Raw genomic sequence first — 22804 nt, forward strand, 5'->3', positions numbered from 1 at the left:
CATTTATATCGGATTTTCTAAATGAAATAATTGTCCATGCAATGTAGAACAATTGAAACATGTCATTTGAGTTGTTTTACGGTTTTAAAAGATTTTAATTAACGTTGCACCGTTATCGTCGGCTATAACTTTTGATAAAGCATGTATATCCTTGTCTTAATTACCGCCAAAAATTATTATTTATGTTTAAATAATTATTATTAATTAAACATATTTTGTGTTCGATGAAATTATTTAATTAGTGAGAATATACTTGATTTAAAGAAAGGAGTTCTCTAATGTGAAATAACATTTATATCGGATTTTCTAAATGAAATAATTGTCCATGCGATGTAGAACAATTGAAACATGACATTTGAGTTGTTTTATGGTTTTAAAAGATTTTATTTAACGTTGCACCGTTATCGCCGGCTATAACTTTTCGTAAAACGCAATCCTACAACTGATATATATCATAGCAAGTCGTGGATTCGATTATCATGTATTGCAAGAAGTATAATTATTGAGAGCAAGATTGTTGGAGTCCAATAATTATCCTTGTTGGATAAATCGATTGAACCATGAAGATTGATCTTATACCGTTTAAAATATTTGAGTTGTATTATTACCATCAGTTATAACTTTTGATAATTAAACGACAAATGGCTGGTCATACAATTGGTATCAGAGACAATGTCACGAGTTCGTTTTTCATTTATTGTAAATAGTACAATTTTTAAATGAGAGATTATTGATGTGCAATAATTATCTCTGTTTGACAGATCAATTAAAATGTAATTATCGACCTATTGCACGCTTTTAAAATATTCAGGTTAACGTTTAAGCACTGTTACCACAAGTTATAACTTTTGATAAAGTAACAAACATTCCATCTTACAAGATTTATTTATATATGACTCAATTAACATTACATTAATTTAACTAAATTAATAAGGTTTGAATTTGGAATTTTCTTAAATAAATTAAGTCAAACAATTGATAGAAATTATTCAAGAAAACTTTCTTTCTTGAAAACTTTCAATGAAAAAATGTTTCAGCAAACAAAATAAATTTTTTTTTATTTTTTTTCAAACCATGAATCATAAATTCAAAATTATAATTGAAAATTTCAAAATCTCTCGTTATTTTTCTCTATAATTCTTAATTATTTTTATAATATTTGATAGTATTCATTACTTTAAAAGTGTTTTTACATCTCTTCGGATAATTTTAACTTTATATGGACTTTTTAATATAGTAAATTTAATCAAACAATGTGGTAACAACTGCTTAATTCTTTTTAATATTTGACATTATTCAAAAAATTGTTTTACTATTTATTATTNCTTAAATCTGAAAGGAAATTTTTAGTAATTTTTGAAACATCAATATTTGTACAAAGATTAGGATGTTTCCTATTAAGTTTTTTTTAAAAAAAAGAATAAAATACAATTATTATTCAGCGGATGAGTTATTTTGAATTTTTTTTACCTCTCTGATAAAATATCTATCCACATCTCTTACTTTGAAGGAGTTTTTTTTCTAATATATTATTTGCTCTCGTAATTTTCATGTATATTCTCCTATTTTTTATATTAAGTAATTATATCAAAAATTTTAAAATTAATATATACATCACAATTATTTTAATCACTCCATTTTTTCTTTTGTTTTCTGTTTATTATATTTCAAAATTCAGTCGTACATTCTTAACCATTAACAAATAATTCATATACTTAATTATCTTCCTAATGCAAAATATATATACCAAAAGATTCGAAAATCATACAAGAAAATGATAGGAGAAACTAAATCATGATTGTTTTAAATGATAGATAAGACGTGGAATAATATTTGTTATTAAATAATTTGTGGAAAAATTACGTGTCTACATTCATTTGCAAATTTACGATCAATATTCATAGTGCACTTAAGTTCGTTATTCACGTGTAACAAACTTGAGATATTGTTCTAAACTTATGGCAATGGTAGTACCAGTTGAGGTACAAGTCATTGCCAATATAAATTTAACCTTGAACATATGTGATTATCGTGTTTTTGGCTCGGTGTTACTAAAAAAGATAGGCGAGCGGCCAACCACCTCCTAGCATCTAGGCGGCTTTTCTTTTTATCTAAATATATATCTCGGTCTTCTTGTTCATTCTACATGTTTTCTCCAATAATTTCTTTATGTCATATTAAAACTCAAAATCAATGACAATGACATATTCTTCCTCTTTATCCGATACAAATTGATTGAAAAATATGTCTAACAAATTTTTTTAATATGATATTTTCAACAACACCTAGAGACATCGTTTTTCTAAAAATCCGAGTGATGGATTGAGGGAGCCCGTGCTCCTGATTAATATTTAATGACCAAACAACCAGGATTTATTAGTATAAACAGCGAAAGCGATTAAAATTTTCCATTTTGGGCCTACAGAAATTTCGGCATGACCTATTCGTAAATAGGACATCCCAAAAAAAAATCAAAACATCACAAATAATATTCATATACTCGAAATAAAGTCATAACATCAATTCAGAACCTATAGCCGCACTATCAATTCAAAACACTGTAAAAATAACAGTACAGCTACACGGGGCATCTCCCCGGTAAATGNTCAGTACGACGAACCAGTAATATTACGACAAATATAACTTACATGAAATGAAATCAAGTAAAATGCGATGCAATGCAATGTAATGCAATGCGTGAAGGGTAACAACCGATAATGGATACCAAACGGAGTCCAAATGAATCGCATCAACAACAGTAGCGGTGGCCACCCGTGCCAGGAACGTAGCAACGCAACATCAAGTCGCTACTCATCCATGCACGTAGCATCGAGGGTACGGGAGCTACCCGCTCAGCCCTCATGCAAGTCATCAGTAGTGCTAATCCTACCCACCCGCTCCATCGATAACGCAACAACTCGATAGATCAATATCAATAGCAATCAAAGAAGTGAAGGCTCGAAATGCTATGCACTAATAGTATCAATACAAATAAATGCATGAATGCAATCACGTATTCACAAAAGCACATAAAGCACGCCACAACTCATTACAACATACTCAACGTCATCTCACGTCATAATAGACGTCGTAATGAAAACAGTTCATACGTACCTCAACTGACTTTAATTTACCACAAAATATCTTAAATATTTCTCGAAAACTCCAATCCTGTGGCAAAATTATTTATTGCACATCAATTCCTATCTCGGTTAAATAATCAAGGAATTTATCGAACAAAATTCCAAAATTCACTAATTTAGCCTAAAATTCCAAAAATCCATAATTTAGGCTTTAATATTTCTAAAATTAATATGCGACAATTCTATAGCAGCTAAACACCTAATTATTGAACACGAAAATTCAGAAATCCAATTATATAAATCTGAATTTTCGAAATTAATCCAAATAAATTCTGAAAATCTGGTAGATACCTCTAATCGGCTCAATTCTTGTACCTACAATCAATAATATAACAATTATCAATATTGGTACCAAATTTAACCCAACAAAAATACAACCACCTTGCTGGAATCATGATTTGTACCTCAATATATATACCAAAATGAAGCCTATGACGTAGGGAACAAAACCCCTCAATTAATTTTCGAATTCCGGCGACGTACGGCGGCAATTCGACGATGAAAGCGACGGCGGGTTGTCGAAAAGTGTCAAGAAACTCTTCAATATCGGTACTAAAACGTAGCTCTAGTCACGGGCTTTCCGAATCTATGCTTACTTTCATTTTTGGATGATCGAAACGGCCACAATCGATGAAAAGAATTTTGAAATGGAAGAAGAAAAGAAACGGAGCTCGGCCGATGCAACTTACGGGAGAGAGAAAGTGATAATTATCATTTCATTTTTATTTTTTTTAAAATTTACTCAAATTGGGCAGGGCTTGGGGTTCACTTGGGCTGGGCTCTCACATGGATCACCGCTAAGCACCTAGACTCCATCTATTCTGTCTCGGGCGACGCCTTTTAGAACACACACACACATATATACTCGTAATTAAGGATGTAAACGATCCAAACCAAATCAAACAGTATCAGGCTTGAGCTTGACTCGTTTAAGATTGTTTGAGGGCTCGAGCTCGATTCGAACTTCTATTATCAGGCTCGAGCTCGGTTTGTCTTGAAATTACTGAGCTAAAGAAAAGCTCGAGCTCGGCTCGTTAAAAGCTCGTTTATCATGTTAATCAAGTCGAGCTCGAGCTTGATTCAATAATAGCTCGTTTACCATGTTTAACAAGCATGGCTTGATCTCGGCTCGTTTTTAGCTCGTAAAGCATAGAATTGAGCTCGAATTTGAGCTTGATTCAAGCTTGTTAAAAATTATATATATCTATGATCTAATTTTAAATCACACATAAAAATATAAATTCATTCATAAATAACCAAAACGACAAAAAATAATAACTAAAAAAACATAAACTCATTATATTATTGAACATCCAAAAATAATACATCTAGCATCCAGATAACAAATATTCTTCATACACTGATATTACCATATAAATAACATTGCAATAATTTTTCTCCTTTAATACTTCAATTTCTTCCATTGACATCAGTACTAATATTTTTATTTGTCAACTCAACAAATGAGTCAAGTTCGAGCTTACGAGCCACCTAAACGAATCGAGCTCGAACTCGCGATCCTATTATCGAACATGTTTGTGAGCTCACGAGCCGAATATTCTTAAGATTGAGCTTGATTTGTTTAATTTTTCGGGCTCGAAATCGAGCTTGAGCTTGGTTTGATACGATTAACAAATAAACTCCAGCGAGTTTTTTATCGAACCGAGCTCCGAATAGCTCGCAAAAACGGTTTGATTCATTTACACCACTACTCGCAATGAATTATATATATATCAATATATATTATGAAGCTAGCATCTAGAATTCATTGCGAGACAAAAAAAAACGTATGTGTGTGAGAAGAGAGACTGATGGAGGTGTCTAATCCAAGGTTCCTAAAGTAGCTACGGAACAGAGAAAGCATAGTTCAAATGATTATGTCCAAATCTATATAAATTATATGAGAAGCGTGGAGAGAAGGGCTGCCCCTCTGCACGAACTCACACCATCTATCAATCGTCTTCTGCAAGAATTTAACACGTTGACTGGTTAATTATGTATTATTGATATCCATGCTTCATTTTTAAATCTAATATCGAAATTAATCAATGTATAAAAGATTCTTGATATGGAAATCTTGGTTATTTTCTTTCTGTTTAAAAAAACCAGATATCAAATATTGTATATATATACGGCCAAAAATATTAAATATTCTTAAATCACAAAAATTAAAATTTGGGGGAAAAGACAAAAACGGGTGGGGTGAGTGAAGAGGGGAAAAGGTGGGCTTACACCAACAAAGAAAGTTGTGAAATGGGAGTGGTGAAATTGGGCAGTTTACTATGTTTGGAAATCTAACGAGAAGTCCCATCAACTAAATGACACTAACCCCCTTCCTATCTTAAATTTATCAGTTTGATTGGGACACATGATTTCGCTCCTGTCAATTTCCACCCTCCTCCTTTTCAATTTCTTCGCCCACTCAGAAAATTAATCATCTTTTTTTTTTAATTAAATAAAAACAAAAATGTGTTATTTTGTTAAGCGTATATGATGTAATCAATCAACTAAACGGATTATTAGTTTTGAGAAAATCCTTGTACAGAAAACATTACGTTTTGGATTAGAAATTATATTTTTGCGATATTTTATAAATACCAAGATTCGATTTTTTTTTATCTATACGACACTATAATCATAAGCGGTATGTGTGCATAGAAGATTAATCCGCCTGTCTATTTTAAATGTGTGAAGGGAAAACTAGTGTTGGATATGTGCAAGCAGTGTGAGTATCCTCCATTGATGTGTTGTGTGACAAAACAATCAAAATGTATAAGTCAATTGGTGAATGTAACTATATATATACACACAATTTAAGTATTCCCATCTTGGTTCTAAATTATATTAAGTCGCAGCGAAAACTTCGGACCACTGAATAGCACGAAAAATAGAGGAGCTAGCATAGAATTTAATTTATGCTGGCAGTATAATTATATGTATCAAAATTTTATGAGGAAGAAACAAGAATTTGATTTCTGATTTCTAACCAACATTTATCGTAGTTGTCACAAGTAGTATATGAGTATGCAACTTTAAGATTGACACCAACTAAAATGCATGTGATAAAATTAAATGATTATTGTTTATCGAAGTGAAGGGAGTAAATTTTTGAGGCGCAATGAAAATTTCCGAGCTTTGATGAGATTGGCAAGACCGTACCTTAACCACCAACCTGACATTCATGTACGAACCATAAACCTTGTTGTTTATTGGACTGATTTTCATAGGATTTCAAGAATTCTCGGCCATCATGCCGTATCCTGCCTGTTGTCTTGTTATGATCGATCATAAAATTTTATATGCTCTAGGAATAAAACTTGCATTTTGGAATGATCAAATAATTTTTTTTAATAATTATCATTATTAGTGTAATTATTACTATTTTGTGAAGGATGAGCAGTTAGTATTGACATGCAGCATAGAACTACTTGCGTTGTGCCTAGCTATATACATCATTAGTCTGATCATTTTTTGTGTTCTAATTACGGAATTTGCATGAACCAACATAAAAGTCATTACAAAATTTGCGGTTAATATATGGGATCGAGCGGGAATGTGACAAATTAACTCATTAAAAGTGATCGTATAACACTATAATAAGAATGGTTTTATTCTAAACCATCATTATAATAACTGCAGCAATATTAGGAAAACTACTAGCCAAAACAAAGAAAGGAATATTGATTAATCCTAACAGAAGTTCATCTCTTATATTACACCAATTCCTGGTTCACAAAAATATTTAAGGTTAACAATTAACATAAGAATATATAACCTTGACTCTTCATCTGTTATATATATATATATATATTATATATATATTCAATTACCCGTGCCACCTGATTTGTCCGCTAGTCAGAAAATGCTCTCGTACAATTAGTACTCTACACAAACCCTAGATTTGTGCTTAAAAAAAACAAAAAACCCTAGATTTTTTTTTCCTTGACACCATCCATCCAGCTGTGACAAATGAAACCTCAAACCTTGAGCACTAACACTCTATAAATACTTTAGCATATATATATATATATATATATATCCTCTTCATCATCAATGAGCACAGAATCATCTCTCAAAAACACCATGGATTTGGTTCAATCCAGCTCTGAACATCTTTGCTATGTCCGATGCAACTTCTGCAATACTGTTCTTGCGGTAGATACATACATATATACGTATATATACAGCTAACTAGCCCAAAAATTTGCATGAATATATGTTTTTATACCTTTATTTAACGCGTTTTCGCTTCTGTTCATGGGAAACATCAGTCTCCATCAAATCCAATCTATCTCCATCAGTTGGTTGGTGTCAATTATCTCAATGAAGTTAGTTTCTGTTGGATGTTAAGGAATAGCGTACAGCATACTATATATATAAGAGAAATGTTTCGTGGCTTTTGGAGCAAGCAATATTGTCACGTCCAGATATATATGAGTTTATTTTTTGGTCCATTCTTAGCATTATAACCGTCCAGGACCAGTTGAACCCATTAATAAAAATGGTACTTTGATGGGGCAATCTAGCTTTGTTCAATGAAATTAAGTTTTCTCAAGACCTTTAATCCACTACTATTTGTAATTACGCTGGCTTCCAAAATTAGGGCTGTCACATAATACGCTGTCATGTTAAACATGATTGAAAATTGTTATTATAGGTTGGGATTCCAGGCAAGAGGTTGTTGGATACTATCACAGTGAAATGTGGGCATTGCAGCAATCTTTCTTTTATGAGCACCAGGCCCCCACTTCCAGGGCAATGTTATGATCATCAAACTTCTTCTCACCAGGTAACTACTCATCGTAGGAGATCGACGGCTAAATTTTAAAGAGAGAATTTTACACCATTTGTGATTAGGACTTGTACTTTGAGAAAAATCATGTATACATAAATTATTTCAGGGGCAGAGTACTGCCCCATCATTTTGTTGTTATTATGCTCTAGCTTATTCAAGATTTCTCGTACAGCTAGTTAGTATCGCGCGTGTGTGTGTGTGTGTGTACATATACATACAAACACACAACCAACTAACGTTAGTTAGTTCTTTGTAACAGGCTCTCTGTGGGGAATCTAAGAAGGGCCAGTCTTCGTCTTCTTCCTCATCCACATTCATCGAGCCCTTGTCTCCTAAAGCTCCATTCGTGGTGAAACGTATGTCATATCCCAAGTTTAAAAATAAAATATAATTCTAATGTTTCATTTGGTTTTGTTTCCATATATATTATAAGTATGTTTTAAGTTTAAATTTCTTGATAACTTTGTCTCAGCTCCCGAGAAGAAGCACAGACTTCCATCTGCCTACAATAGATTCATGAAGTAGGGTTCTTACACTTATATACATAAGTTTATTTAACAATAACTAGATTCACTTTCAAAAATGTTTATGCAAAAATCTGCGAATAAACGTCTACAGAGAGGAAATTCAGCGCATCAAAGCCGCAAATCCAGAGATACCACATCGAGAAGCTTTCAGCGCTGCAGCTAAGAATGTAAGCTTAGTTTCCCTTTTGTCACGATCATGTTTGGTTTAGGTATAGGGATTTCATAATTGTTTTAAGTTTGGATTTCAAATGACAAGATATATATCACAATTAGTATGGAAATATTTATCTTGATGGAAAATCTAAATTAAAATCATAAATTTGAAGGCCATTATAAATTTCAAAGTTATCAATCTAATCACACCCTAACATCGTTCTAATGCTAATATACGAAATTTTTTTCTTGTACTTTTCTTTTTAAATTTTGCTTATTATTCTTTTCTTTAGAAAAAAATTTCGATTTGAATTTTACGCTGCAACCCTTGTGCACATTCATTCAAGATCAATCTTGAAAATTAGGCCTAAATGTATTGTAAAAAAAATATTGTAACAGTGGGCTAGGTACATTCCAAACACACCTCAAGGCTCCATTTCAAGCAGTAACAATGTAAGTAGTCAATAATTTTATTTACGATAAGTTGTAATCATATACAATTTGGTCCCGTCGCTCATTTCTTGGTTAATTATAATTATTTATGCAGGCTTAACTGATGAAAAGAAATAAATTCTCGAGGGAGGGAAATCCGCCTGGAAGTTAATTAGTTTCTAATTTAAACTTTTCCCGAGTTTTCCCATGTACTTTGTGCTTTGGAATCTAAATTTATGAATGCATTAAGGAATATTGTACTATTAATTTGGTCACCACAAGTACTTTACTTTTCTATCCTCACTATACTGAAGAAACTACAGAGGAAAAAATGATAATTTTTTTTATACGTAAACAAATATGTTACTCTTGTGATGGTACCCCGATTGCGTATTCAATAGTCTACATCTCAACACAGATCGACAGTGTTAATATGACAAAACATGGATCAGTACGTAGATCATTCACAATATCTACGAATTTTAGAGATATACATTATACGCCCTAATTACGCCCCTAGCTAGATTCTCAATCGTTTGAATAAAAGAGAAGTAAGTTGATTTATTCTTGTGAATAATTAAGTATATGGACATGTGCGTGGAAGCCCAAAATTATATTCATTAAGGTCCAGTCCACAAAATTTTATGGCTTAATTAATACATGTGCTAGCTTTAACATTTTTAATTATGTTGTGAAGAATATGTAGATTTAATCACAGGCTTGTGATTTCATACATGCATGCACTTGTTTTTTACCTTTCTTCAACATTTATTTATACATTGAGTATATGCGACTACACATACTATGCCCCTCGAATATTAAAATTATTTATTTGGAAATCAGTAAAATTCACTCCTCACGTAGTTGGCATTATCAATAATCATAGCTAGCTTGAGCTCGAAGATTAATGGCGGAAACTTCTCGATCACATTCCTAGAGTGTAGCTTTAATTCTTTGAGCTTGTGTTTTGATTGATGAATTTGATTTGGAGATAAATTCCATCGATGAATTTCAAATGAAACTTGTACTATTGAAAATTGCATAAATTGATACAGATAATGTCACGCCCCGGGACCGGGGTTAGTCGACACCGGCGTTATTCAACAATCACATAATTGCTAAACAACAAGCCTCGTAGTACAGTATAAACCAAAACCAGTTTATATCATAAATATACCATAAAAATGGAATCGTCTTTACAATAGTAACTCTGAAAACGATACAATCTGCGGAAGCGTTCACAACTTGAATTAAAAACTCACAAGAACATATTCTTAATTAAAATCTTCATGCGTCCACTATCAGCCCAAAAACTGGCGTCCCATTCTTCTTTCTCTATTTCTTCTTCTGATTTATCTGGGGAGGGTAGAATAAGGGGTGAGCATTTTGGGAAATACTCAGCAAGTGGAGGCCGTTCGAGCACAATATAACAACATGCATAATTTCGAAAATCACATGACTTGCATAACATCGTTCATAGCACATGCATAACATTGACCAGACACTGAGATTCCTCAACTTTCTATGGTTTACTGATATCAGTCCCTAATTTTTACTCCTCTAAGGGGGCGAGGCCGAATCGGTTATATCCCCACAGTATGAGGGTCATATCATGGATGGGATTCCCTCCCATATACAGTCGAATCCTCACAGTGTCCAAAACCACATGACAACCAACACAAGAATGAAGTAGAAGAAGAAGGTGTACTCGACCGTATTTTCAAAAACACGAAGAAACATGCATAACGAATTTTAATCTTTAAAACAAGCCCACTTACCTTAATCCTTGAAGAAAAACACGAAGAATTCTAAAATCATAGAAGAATCATGCAACCGACACTTCGAAAACGCAACAGCACATCGTCCGGAAAATCAGCTGTCTTTAAAAATTCTTTACGCCTTATTGAACCGTTGGATCGGTCTCAAAATTTCACAGTACGTTCAAATATTCGTCAAATACATTATGAACGGTGGAGATCGGGTTTGGAAGTCGTTTAACCTGCTTATGGATGAAAAATCGTAGGTATGCTGTTTTTCGCCTGGAATTTGAGCAGTTTTTTTGCGAATGCTATAAACGAAAAACGAATTGTTGGATTTGGCCGAAATTTGGATATGTTATTCAAAACATATGGAAGCACATTCTGAACGGTGGAGATCGGATTCCGAGTACCCGAGAGAGATAAACGAATTTCTGAACTTGAACATAATTTTGTTGACTCGTGCAGAATTTTCGAAGAAGAATTTCGAAAATTGGGGATGAAAAACTCGAAATTTAATGTGTAAATTCTGAATGAGAGCGTCTCCTATTTATAGGGGGTGGCTGCTATCCTGATCGTGTATTATCCTCGCGTTTGAATTTTGAATCAAACTTTAAATCTAGGATAATTATCATTCTTTATCCGTTATCTTGGATAATATTTCGAAATCTAAATATCCATCCCTTTGATATTTCAAAATTTAGAGATCATATTATCCTCTGTTTAATATCTATCCAGGTATATCAAATCTTAGATCTTTATCTGGTAAAAATCTTTCCAACTTTGAATTTATAACTCCAACTTTATCTGCCTATATCCAAATTTCTTATTTAATTCTTGGATTGTGATATACTTATTTATTATCTCAAGTTCAAAATATATGCACAATATTATCTTAAATCTTGAGCTCCAAAAATATTGTGCACGATATAATTATCCACTCAACTTTAGATAAACTGTAAATCTTACATCTCAAATAAAATAATGAGATAGATACCCAAATATTGAATAATCCTAGCACACTTAAATTACAAAAAATATTATCACGATCACAAAATCTTGGGTTTTACAGATTATTTGAAATTCACTCTAATTTTGTTCATCAGCCAAGCAAGACAAATAATTTCAAATTCATCGTTCCAAACACAACTTGATGGACGAGTAGTTTTATTTTTAAGTTTGTATTTGATCATGTGAGGTTGAATCGCAACTCCTAAGTTTGTGATGATATTTCTTTTTCTCCATTAATTAACAAAATTGTTTGACTTTTCATCGTGAAAAGCGGTACCCGAAACTAACGTTTCTCCAATAAGCGGTCACCGTATTTAATTTTCTTTCCTATTTCTTGACAAATTCCATGTCGTACAAATTCCAAACATCATATTAATCAAACCAACTTTTTTTTAAAATTCAAATACTATATATTAGAATTAACATATTTGACTTTTTTATGATGAAACTTATAAATCATACATATGGATGATACGACATCGAACAAGCTAAGACACATACGTAATTTCCTGTTTTCCTAAAACCATATATTTTTTTTAGTTGGGGAAGAGTTTTGTTATAATTAAGCTTCGAACATGAGACATCGTCTCAAACTTGAGACCTTGGAGTCAAATAAATTAAAGAGTAGATATCTTGTGAGACGGTCTCACGAATCTTTATCTGTGAGACAGGTCAATCCTACCGATATTCACCGATATTCACAATAAAAAGTAATACTCTTAGCATAAAAAGTAATATTTTTTCATGGATGACCCAAATAAGAGATCTGTCTCACAAAATACGACCCGTGAGACCGTCTCACACAAATTTTTACCTAAATTAAAAGTCATCGTTCCTAAAACCATATTTATGAAGGTAAAAAAATTGAAAACACAATTAGACATTCGGCACCGTAGATAAAATGCCAATAAAAGAAAACTTAAACGCAAATGCGTCCTTGTCGATCTCTGTACAAAATTAAATTAAACAAAAATTCCCCACAGTACTCGAGCATGATAAAGAAAGGAATTAATTACAAGGACCAACGATTAACAGAATTATCAATCCGTAATTATAACAATAATCCAAATAGTTACACTGTTGCAGTGCTGGAAATTAAAACACTTTTCTTGATCATATCCATTTGAGTTGTTTCATAAACAGGCAAACCAGTGCTCGAACAAATATCCAAATCGTAATTTGGTAAATCAAACAGATCAGAACTTGAATCACTGTCTCCACCGTGGCTGAATTTTCGGAATTCCTGTACTTCGGATGGATAATTTTCAACCCAATAGTTCGTGGAACATTTCTTCTGATCTGCAAATTCGGAGCTCCCGTTTCTTACAACTTTTGCGGAAGATCCGTTTCTGCAACTGATCAGTTTCTCATCAGACCAAGCATAATCCGTGTTTCTTTTAACATCATACTCCTCATTTTTTAAGGAACCCGGCTTGAAATTTTCACTGGATTTCGGCCCAGAAATTACATGCTGAAGGGGATCAGAAAAGCTTCTGAATTCTTTGTGTAATTTTGTGGGAGTGTTTGCATAAACATGAGGAGTTGTGAAACCGGAACTTGAAGTTGAATAAATAGATTTCGAATCAACAGCAGAATTCGTGGCGGGAAAATGGCTGATACCGCTTCTTCTTCTCCTCTGCTCACCAGGGTTTTCTACTTCAGGATCGTTATTGGTGCGACCAGATATCAGTTTCTTCTTCTTCACAAATTTTTGATTGAATAAAGAGTTCAAAAAACTAGCAATCCTTGCTCCTGGAGAACTTGGCTGCTTGTATTTCTTGTTATCTTTCAATATTTGCTTTTCGGGGATCTGATTGATCTGTGCAGAAATTATATTGCTTTTCGGCAAGTCTAGACTCATCCGTCTAACAGTTTTTATGGGATTCTGCCCAAGATTTGGAGAAATGTAACCTGGAGCTTCATTGGCACCGGAGAAGTACTGAGTCGCCTCGAAAACATCGAGCTCCCCGGAATAATTCCTCCATTGGAGTGAAATCTTTTCGAATCCTGAGGGTACTGAATATTGGCCTGTTACAGACATGGTTTAGTTTAACATACGTGGGAGTGGATTTTGAAATGATTGAAATTAGTGGTTTTAAAGGGTCCTTTTATAACGATAAATGCCCCATCAATAATATCAATATGTAATTTTGTATAAGCTTTATTTGGTAAAAATGATTTACATATTATTGTGTTAATTCGTAATTTACTCATAGAAAGGTAGTGACTACGAGTCCATCATCATTAAAAAAATTTAAATTATACCATTAATTATATAGAGTATTATACTGTACTAAATCATTTTTTAATTTTTTTTCTTGCCAGCTAATCTTATCCGTACATATTAGTGTTAAATTATATTCTCTCTTTTGCGAAGAAACGAACTTTACAGGTGCTGCTAAGTGTTCTCGACTTGAAAATTAATTAAATTCTTATTTGTTTTAAATATTGTATTCACAGGATCCAGCAGCAAATATATATAAAAGCGATCTACGCAAAAAATTGGTCAACAAAAGGGGCATGGCGTCCAACGAAACGACTTTTCATTTTTACTTTTTCTTTCTCTTTCGAAATCCAAAGGATTTTGTGTTTCTTAGGGTGCAAAGAACGCTGTGCTTCCTTGGATACTCTTACTTAATTATTTGGTGGGGATTAAATTATCTTTCAAGTGGTGTTGGCATGATTATGTATTATTTGTATAATATTAACTTTTCTTTCTTTTTACATAAATTAAAAAAAAAGAGCTATAGTTCTAGAGTAATTTATTACGGCGGTAGATGATCTTAAATATAAATATTTCGACCATGATTAGAATTTCTCGTTTTGAATTATTTGAGCAAGATGGATATTTCTTAATGAAAAATTTACAAATGGATATGATATTCTTCGTGTGATCATGAGGTCGACCACTCAATACTCATGTGACCTCTCTATCTATATAATATAATCATATGTGATCATGTGGATTTTTGTTAAATCAATAGTTCATTAATTTCATATATTATATATGATGTATCTAGATCTGGTAACAAATAACCGTATATATATAATAAGCTTAAAATAAAACTAATAATATTTTTAGTATAAAAAGTAATATTTTTTCATAAATGACCCAAATAAGATATCTTTATCACAAAATACGACCCGCGAGACCGTCTCACACAAGTTTTTGTCTTATCCTTTATTTATTTTAACCCCAAATTTGTTTTTTTCCCTTTCCATTTCAACTTTTCCTTTTTTATATAGATATTTTATCATTTTTTTAACCATATATATTATTAACTGTTTTTGTTTCGTTACAAAAATCAAGTTATACAAATGCGTACGTCAGAAACTATGGTGATACTCGATTGGATGTTTCCCTTAGAAATCAGCACGCAGCCTTGTCGTTTGTTTAGGAAGTGCGTTTTCAGATGCAACTTCCGCAGTTTATCATGATCCTGAACAACAGAAGCCACGATTTGACAATAGTTTGATCCTACTGTAAGATTAAGACCACCAAGCATGACAGCACATCCAAAAATCTTTTCCTAAAGTTTGGTTTCAGTTAAGATATCCTCGAAAAGCTTATTTCTCGAATATATANAATGAAATGTTTTTATTATTGATCATATCATTTTGAATTGTAAGATTTTTCGGTTCGGAAAAATTTATTAGTTCACCTAGAGTAGGGTCAAGTATAAATCTCGAAAAAAAAAGAATAGGGTCAGGTACATGGAGCAGCGTGAAAATAGTAGATTTGCGCAGTTATTAATGAAGAATAAGCTTAAATATCTCAAAATCACCAACATTCAAGAATCAAGATGACATTAAAAAAAATATATTTTATATGATGGAGTGTCAGTTTGCGAGGCATCTTCATGAATCATGAGTATATTATTATTGGCAAAAAACTTATGTGAGACGGTCTCACGGGTCATATTTTGTGAGACGGATCTTTATTTGGGTTATCTATGAAAAAATATTAATTTTTATGCTAAGAGTATTACTTTTTATCGTGAATATTGATAGGGTTGACCCATCTCACATATTAAGATCCGTGAGACGGTCTCACATGAGACTCACTCATTATTATTATCTGAAGATAAAAATATACTACGTACATTAACATTGATGAAAGTTGTTTATATGTATTGAAAACATAGAAAAAAAATAATGAGTGGGCTCGATTAATTTACATTTCTAATCATTCTAAGTAAAAATATTGAAGAACAAATTATTGAATTAATTGTACAAAGAACATATTATAATGATATATAATTTTGATTACAAAATTTTCCATCTTAACATATTCATGGATATATATTATTAATTTTTTGAGGACCATCAGCCACATGTCTCAATCATATCATCACTGCTCTCTTTTTATTTCAACTTTGTAAGTTACACATGCACAGCTTGATGTACAAATAGCACATTTTAAACTTTTAAATTTTTTAAAAATAAATTTTATTTCTGTATTAATTTGAAAAATTAAATATAATCTTACAAAAGCACACGAGCTTATATATGAAGTATTTGGCCGACAGAATAATATATCATCAGTCATTAGGTTGAGTTGATAAACATGGATAATAGACATAATTAAGTATCTCATGGATAATAGACATAATTAAGTATCTCGATCAAAGATTTCAAAACAGATTTTATCGCCGAGTAATGCTACATGTACAACCAAATTCATACAACAATTCTTACAACTCAAAAAATTCAATACAAAAATTTCATTTATCAAAATCTCACTATAAATTCAATACAAAATCTCACGAAATAATAACAAAATCTCACGATATAATAACAAAATATCACGATATTATTATTATACATATCGTTGTACGATATTTTGATGGTAACTATTGCATTATTATTTTATCGCCAAGGATGTCACATATCTAAGCTTCATCGAAAGCCCACTTGGTATAAAACTTATTTACCACACACACCCAGGCGGCCACATGCGCTTTGGCCCATCAATTGACCGACCAATGGCGGCCAGACATGTGTCTTTATCTCCTAAACTAATTGCCACCTTTGCCGGTGTCTTCATCTTCTCCATACCCAACCTAATCTTGGTAGGATACATGAAGCATGTTCGGTTGCTATCTTTACCTTTGAACCATGCATTTAAAGTTGAGTTTTATGGCCAATGTTTTCCCTTTAGTCCCATCTCTTTGCCCTAAGTTTCAAGTCTTGTTTCCTTTGCACTAATAATTTCAGTACTTTTGTCAACTCATAATATCATAGTTCTTGTGACACATACAATCTTCTTTTGTATATGTAGATACACTAATAAAACTTGTCCATTCTAATATTTTTAGCAACAAAAATTTTATACTTAAAACCAATAATTATTCCCAAAAAAAAAAAAGAAGAAGAAAAAGAAATCACAAGTGAAGTAATATGCAAAGTACTAATGTTGTTCATGATTGTACCATGATTATTGATAGAAATGAGGCTTGGTGACAGTGGCGGAGCCACAGTCCTTGCCACTCTTGAATTTTTATAAAAAAATTATATGTAAATTTTTGGATAAATCTGATATTAGTCTGGGTGATTTTAGAGTTTAAAATTCTAACTCGAATAAAATCGTATTCTTGACTCCGCTAATTCTGCTTGGTGAAGTGTGTATGGGTCCATTGTACAACTAATTCCGAGACACTTGGTGGAATGAGCCAAAAGTGTCTCTCAATCTTGACCACGAAATCGAAAGTTTATGGGAAGTTGAATTTTTTGATGTTTCCTCTGCATTTGTCATGTCTAAGTAATCATGAACGACTTTACACTCAAATGTATGATAATAGAAGTTCGAATCGAGCTCGAGCCTCAAACAATCTTAAACGAACCAAGCTCAAGCATGATACTGTTTGATTTGGTTTGGAGGGTTTACATCCCTAGCTATAGGGGCTCACTGTACAGTCACGCATACACGAGTCCGGACTCGAGCCGTGACAAAGGGCAAACAAGGAATTATAGGCATTGTGTTGAGCCTGATTCGAGATAGCCTTTTATCCTAAGAATTACACAGAAGATCACGAAGAATTGTTCTGAAAATGTTTAGCGGTAGAGGGAGAATTTTTATATTAAAATGAATCGGTATCTTTACAACACTTATTTCTGGTTTTTTTATATACCCCTAACTTCTTTAATGTCTACTTGACATGTATCATGTATGAATACGTTAATTTATTATTTGCTATGAACTACATAGTCAGCTAATTTTCTTGGCATTCTTGTTATTCTCTTACCTCGCCCAATCTGCTTCGTATCACATTGATATTCACATGGCTTTTGAGTGGACACATTTTCAGTCAGATGAAATTTATATATACTCCAAACAAGTGATAAAAAAATTTATAAAGAACACAATTTCAGAAAATTAACACATCAAACGTCTTTTGACATATGCATTTTTTGTAGTGATTTTTAGAAACTGATTTTTTTATATGTACAATATAATTTTGAACTTAAATTAACGTAAATAATAAGATAAGATTCGCCACAGGCCATCCTCTTGATCTCCATCAGCATGCACACTTTAATCTATCATATGAAATTACGATAGGGATGTGTATATGTTCATTTTTTTTAAAAAAAAAAAGAACATAAACCCAATTCAAGGAGTGAGATATGATAAAAAAAAAATCATTTAATTTAATTTATATGTAATACACGTTTATTACATTGATATGTCGTCAATTATTTTTACAATAATATCAGTAAAAAAGTAAAATGCTAGGTTGCTTTCGATCCACAATTTTTACACTATATATTCAATATTAGATCTAAAAAAATCAAATTTAATAATAAACTAATAAAAAAGCTGACAAGGGTTAAAGATAAATAATAAAGTATTTAATTGTACTCCAAAATGCCATAACTTGTGTCCCAAAACTTGGCACGATGCATCACTCTCATCATGAGACCAACTTTAGCACTTTTTAATGCCCCAACGTGGAATCACATAAAAAAGTACCTTTTACAAGTGCATACTAAACTACGGGAATATATATCATATTTAATCATCCCTTTGAAGGAATCTATCTTATGATGACAAGCCTATCCAAATAATACAAAATTATAGTTGTCAAAACGGATTAAGCTCGTTCCGTGATATAAATAATTGGAGTGTTGGGTGGTTTTTCTCATTCAGTTCAACATAAAATTGATTAGATCTGTTGGATCGATACCATATAAAATATGTGGGTTGAGTTGATAATTTTGTGACATGTCGAAATTTGAGTCCTCCTGTGTGAGGAGAATTTTAAGATAAATATGATCAATTGATTTGAATTTTTAGTAGTTAATTATTTTATTGTGAGAAATATCGATTTAATAAATTTTTTAATAATTCTATTTGTCGATAACGAATCACATATCTCTGAACTGACTCATTGATCAACTTTATACTACACATGCAGAAAAACTAATCATGCTAAAAAATATATTTACGTAGATTTTTTTACATAATAGTGCAATTTCAATGCCAAAATTTCCTTCTATGTAAATTGATTATCGGGAAAGTAGGTTTTGATTAACAAATTTAAATTAGATAGAATATTTGTGATCAGTTTAAAAATTCTTTGGATAAGAGAGAAGCCGAAAAAAACTGGATCGGGTTGGAAATGAAGCGGGATCGGTTCCTTCTAATCAATATCGGCCCAATAAAGAAGAACCCCGAAACGATTCGTTGGGCCCCAGAAAGGAAAGAGAGAGGCCAATACTGCAGAAGGACAAAAATCTAAAATGGCCCAGCAGGTCTGGAACCTGCGACCTTCGCGTTATTAGCACGACGCTCTAACCAACTGAGCTAATAGGCCGTTATGTTTAGTAGAGTATACAAAAATTAAAAGTCAAATATTTTCTAAAATCGTTCCGTTTCACTTTTATTTTTGACACTGATATATCGTTACGTATTTTCTAACTTCAGTCACTGATTTTTAATTAGCATATATTCCATATTTTTTCTTAAAAAAAATTCAAATCACGATAATAATTGCTTTACTTAATAATATTATTTTATAATTTAAAAATTTTCAGTGAAGGGGAATTAAACCGAAAATGGGTTATGATTGAAGTGGATGCATGCATAATAATTTCAATTAGAAATGGAACCAAGCGTGAGCCTTTTCAAGTAAACCTTAATTAATCAACATCCCGATTTCATAAATTTTGCTGCCAACCTCGAACTTCCCCTATATAATTTAATTCAATGATAAAATAATGGAGCCGATGCATTTAATTTAAAACCGTTACTTTTTTGCAATACTAATTTACAGGAAGATATATTTAATTTTATGGGTGTGACCAAATTAATTGATATATATTTAATGAGCTATACAAGTTTTATTAGAGAAATGAGAGACAAAAGTAGTCATCAATGCTATATACCAACGGGGATGGGAGGGCATAAATAAACACGTGGTCCAACAAATCAACAGATTTACTAACAAAATTAAGAGATGTAAGTTTTATATACGGAAAATCGTATTTTTAGTTCTCATATATTTGTCTTGTTATTATTTCATTAATCTTAATTCGTCATCTTTATTTTTTTCCATAATCTTAGTCATTTTTTTTTTAATGTGGTGCTGATGTGATATTGATACGCCGTTGATGTGTCTCTAATATGTATAGTACCACGTCGGCATTACCAATGACAAAAAACTAAAATTGCAAAAAATTGAAAGATACGTGATTAAAACCGAAATACGATAAGATAAATTAACAAAATCGCAAAGACATATATAAGAGACGAAATTTGCAATTTTTCGATTTTATATTACACATATATTTATTTTTATCTCCACTTCTTCTTTTCATCTGTACTCAGCTATTTTTTTAAAAGAAGAACCGGTTTTCATATTTAGATACCATAGCAAAGATTAGTTTAATTTAATTAATTTTACAAGGAGAAACTGATAAAAGAGAATCGTGAAATCACAATCTTATTGGTTTTTGCAAAAGTACTGTTTTGATAAAAACTAATTGAAAATAGCTTTTTGCATGCAAACATGACACCGTGAACACTTTTGTACATATACCATTCACTTTTCACATTGCATGACACCGTGAACACTTTTGTACATATACCATTCACTTTTCCGAAAGTGAATCGGCTAAATATTCAGGCACGTATCTCTGTCTGACGAGAATTTGTGCGAATGATATGTCCCGAATCACAACTGGACACCAGGCCCTCTCTCATTTAATGGATTAGAACCAATTATTTAATGACTTCAATTCATTAGATAACAACCAAAACCTCTGTGCATAACGATATTATATATAATAACTAGCTCCATTTAATTTATGGTTAATCTATATGGGTAGGAAAAGAAGAAGACACGAAGAAGAAGAAGAAACACAAGAAGTAAACGGGTCGACTACTGCATATATATATCAGTCTTACATTATATATATATAATTTATCAATATTACATCTCACTAGTCGAACAGTGACATGATCCCATTATCCTTTGGACAATTATAACTAGTTTAAAAGACTTTCGTTTATCTTTAGGATTATACCCGAATGTGTACAGAATGAGCTGGACAACGAACGACCGTCGTATATTTAACAGAGACAATAACTACAAATTTATGTAGCATAAATAATGGAAATTCAAAATGCGGGGGACGCCAAAGTTTTTAGAAGAGACTGGGACCAAAACCCTATTTATTGGACTTAAATTCTTACTGCAAATTTATCTCACGTGGCAGCCAATAATAATTCGTGTGTTGAAAGACCTTATCTTCGAAAAGGCCCCCCAAACTTTGTTTTAATTTCCTTTTAATTGGTGGGACAGTTGCATTGAATTTTGTCAACCCAAATATAATTAATCTGCGGGAAAATATATAATCCAACCAATTGAAATTAATATACATAGTCCTGCTTTTGGAACATGAAAAAATAATGCATATGTTATAAATGCTCTTAATAAATGTTAGAGANTTAATTTGGTTAAAAGATCAAGCAAATGTTAACTTATCATTAATGTAGCAAAAGCAAAATAAATCATTTTTAAAATCTATAAGCTCATGATCTTACTCACCTAATACAAATTACATGATAATTAATCCCACAGAAAGATGTTTGTCGATCTAATACAAGTTACATGACATAAAAATAATTTTTTTAAATAATGATAATAATTTAACGATAATTTAAAATCCCATGTAACAAATGCTATTTTGTACTAACTTTATAACCCGGGAATGAAGAACTGTGATCCCCTCGAAAACCCATAAGACAAAAAACATCTTACACAGGGTCTTGAACCAATAACAACTCGACAACACATCCTTAAAAACAACCTGGTTTTCCCGAAGGTGGTTTCAGGATTCACACCTCCCTCCCATAACTGTACTTGCTTCAACAGACAAGTTGCCCCATAAAAGCCCATTTTTCACCAAAAAGAAACAATTCCCATGATAAATAAAGAAACTGCTACCTTCGAAAGTTCCTCCCAAATTAAAAATCTGCTTAGAAAGAGATAACTCACTTTCCTTATTAGCAGTCTAACCTTGAGAAAAAAATTCAGGGTTTCCACTTTTGGTTCTTCATTTCTTCTGTCAATCGGGAGAAGAATAAATGGGGAGAGGGAAAGTACAACTTAAGAGGATAGAAAACAAGATTAACAGACAGGTGACTTTCTCGAAGAGGAGAAGTGGTTTAGTTAAAAAAGCTCAAGAAATTTCTGTTCTCTGTGATGCAGATGTCGCTTTGATTGTCTTCTCTCATAAAGGGAAGCTCTTCGAGTATTCCACCGACTCTAGGTAAACATTTCCTTTTAGAGTCTTTGAATCAAACTTGGATCCAAGTGATGTGCAACAATATATATAAGATCTGATAATTATGAACATACATTAGGGTTTCCTTGTTCTTTTCGCATCTTTTTTTGACCATCTAATAAAGTTTATGAAAGGACAAAATATTTAGCCACGATTCATCTTATATGTTTCATCCAATGAATATGAGCAAGATAT

At 32.1% G+C, this 22804-nt stretch overlaps 3 protein-coding genes, 1 long non-coding RNA gene and 1 other non-coding gene across 6 annotated transcripts in view; 2 read left to right on the forward strand and 3 right to left on the reverse strand.

Annotated features, from left to right (window-relative positions):
* Nucleotides 1-2769: 2769 nt before the first annotated feature.
* Nucleotides 2770-3753, reverse strand: LOC140956716 (uncharacterized). The gene is made up of 3 exons (XR_012171515.1): nt 3548-3753; nt 3435-3458; nt 2770-3171 (listed from the first exon to the last, which is right to left on the reverse strand). It is a non-coding gene; the product is annotated as an uncharacterized lncRNA (long non-coding RNA).
* A 3268-nt stretch (nt 3754-7021) lies between these two features.
* LOC140957866 (protein DROOPING LEAF) lies at nt 7022-9303 on the forward strand. The gene is made up of 7 exons (XM_073415268.1): nt 7022-7298; nt 7801-7932; nt 8198-8294; nt 8411-8459; nt 8557-8632; nt 9018-9071; nt 9166-9303. Exons 1-7 carry the CDS (start codon nt 7197-7199, stop codon nt 9169-9171), a joined length of 516 nt encoding a protein of 171 aa, XP_073271369.1. The 5' UTR covers nt 7022-7196; the 3' UTR covers nt 9172-9303.
* Nucleotides 9304-12811: 3508 nt separating this feature from the next.
* On the reverse strand, nt 12812-13945 carry LOC140957368 (protein BIG GRAIN 1-like E). The gene has a single exon (XM_073414596.1). The coding sequence runs from the start codon at nt 13857-13859 to the stop codon at nt 12891-12893; it is 969 nt and encodes a 322-aa protein (XP_073270697.1). The 5' UTR covers nt 13860-13945; the 3' UTR covers nt 12812-12890.
* A 5617-nt stretch (nt 13946-19562) lies between these two features.
* On the reverse strand, nt 19563-19635 carry TRNAI-AAU (transfer RNA isoleucine (anticodon AAU)). Its single transcript has one exon. It is a non-coding gene; the product is annotated as a tRNA-Ile (tRNA).
* Nucleotides 19636-22190: 2555 nt separating this feature from the next.
* LOC140958119 (agamous-like MADS-box protein AP1) overlaps nt 22191-22804 on the forward strand; it is a 5334-nt gene continuing 4720 nt past the window's right edge. The window contains exons 1-2 of one of the 2 annotated variants that reach the window (XM_073415515.1): nt 22191-22463; nt 22534-22594. Coding sequence is in view for 1 of the 2 variants with exons in the window: in XM_073415514.1 (XP_073271615.1) it covers nt 22410-22594 (185 nt within the window). In the remaining variant the exon portion in view is untranslated. Of the gene's footprint in view, nt 22595-22804 lie in introns of both variants that reach the window. The other variant, XM_073415514.1, reaches the window with a different exon arrangement.

The sequence above is a fragment of the Primulina huaijiensis genome, chromosome 14 (genome assembly GCF_012295235.1).
Source record: "Primulina huaijiensis isolate GDHJ02 chromosome 14, ASM1229523v2, whole genome shotgun sequence".
NCBI classification, from domain to species: domain Eukaryota; kingdom Viridiplantae; phylum Streptophyta; class Magnoliopsida; order Lamiales; family Gesneriaceae; genus Primulina; species Primulina huaijiensis.

What these genes read in the sequence shown, in the direction of transcription:
- LOC140957866 (XM_073415268.1), top strand. Translation starts at nt 7,197, where the DNA reads ATGAGCACAGAATCATCTCTCAAAAACACCATGGATTTGGTTCAATCC. An exon ending in ATCAAACTTCTTCTCACCAG is followed by an intron (nt 7,933 to 8,197) that starts GTAACTACTCAT and finishes TCTTTGTAACAG; the next exon opens with GCTCTCTGTGGGGAATCTAA. An exon ending in AGCTCCATTCGTGGTGAAAC is followed by an intron (nt 8,295 to 8,410) that starts GTATGTCATATC and finishes ACTTTGTCTCAG; the next exon opens with CTCCCGAGAAGAAGCACAGA.
- LOC140957368 (XM_073414596.1), bottom strand. Translation starts at nt 13,859, where the DNA reads ATGTCTGTAACAGGCCAATATTCAGTACCCTCAGGATTCGAAAAGATT.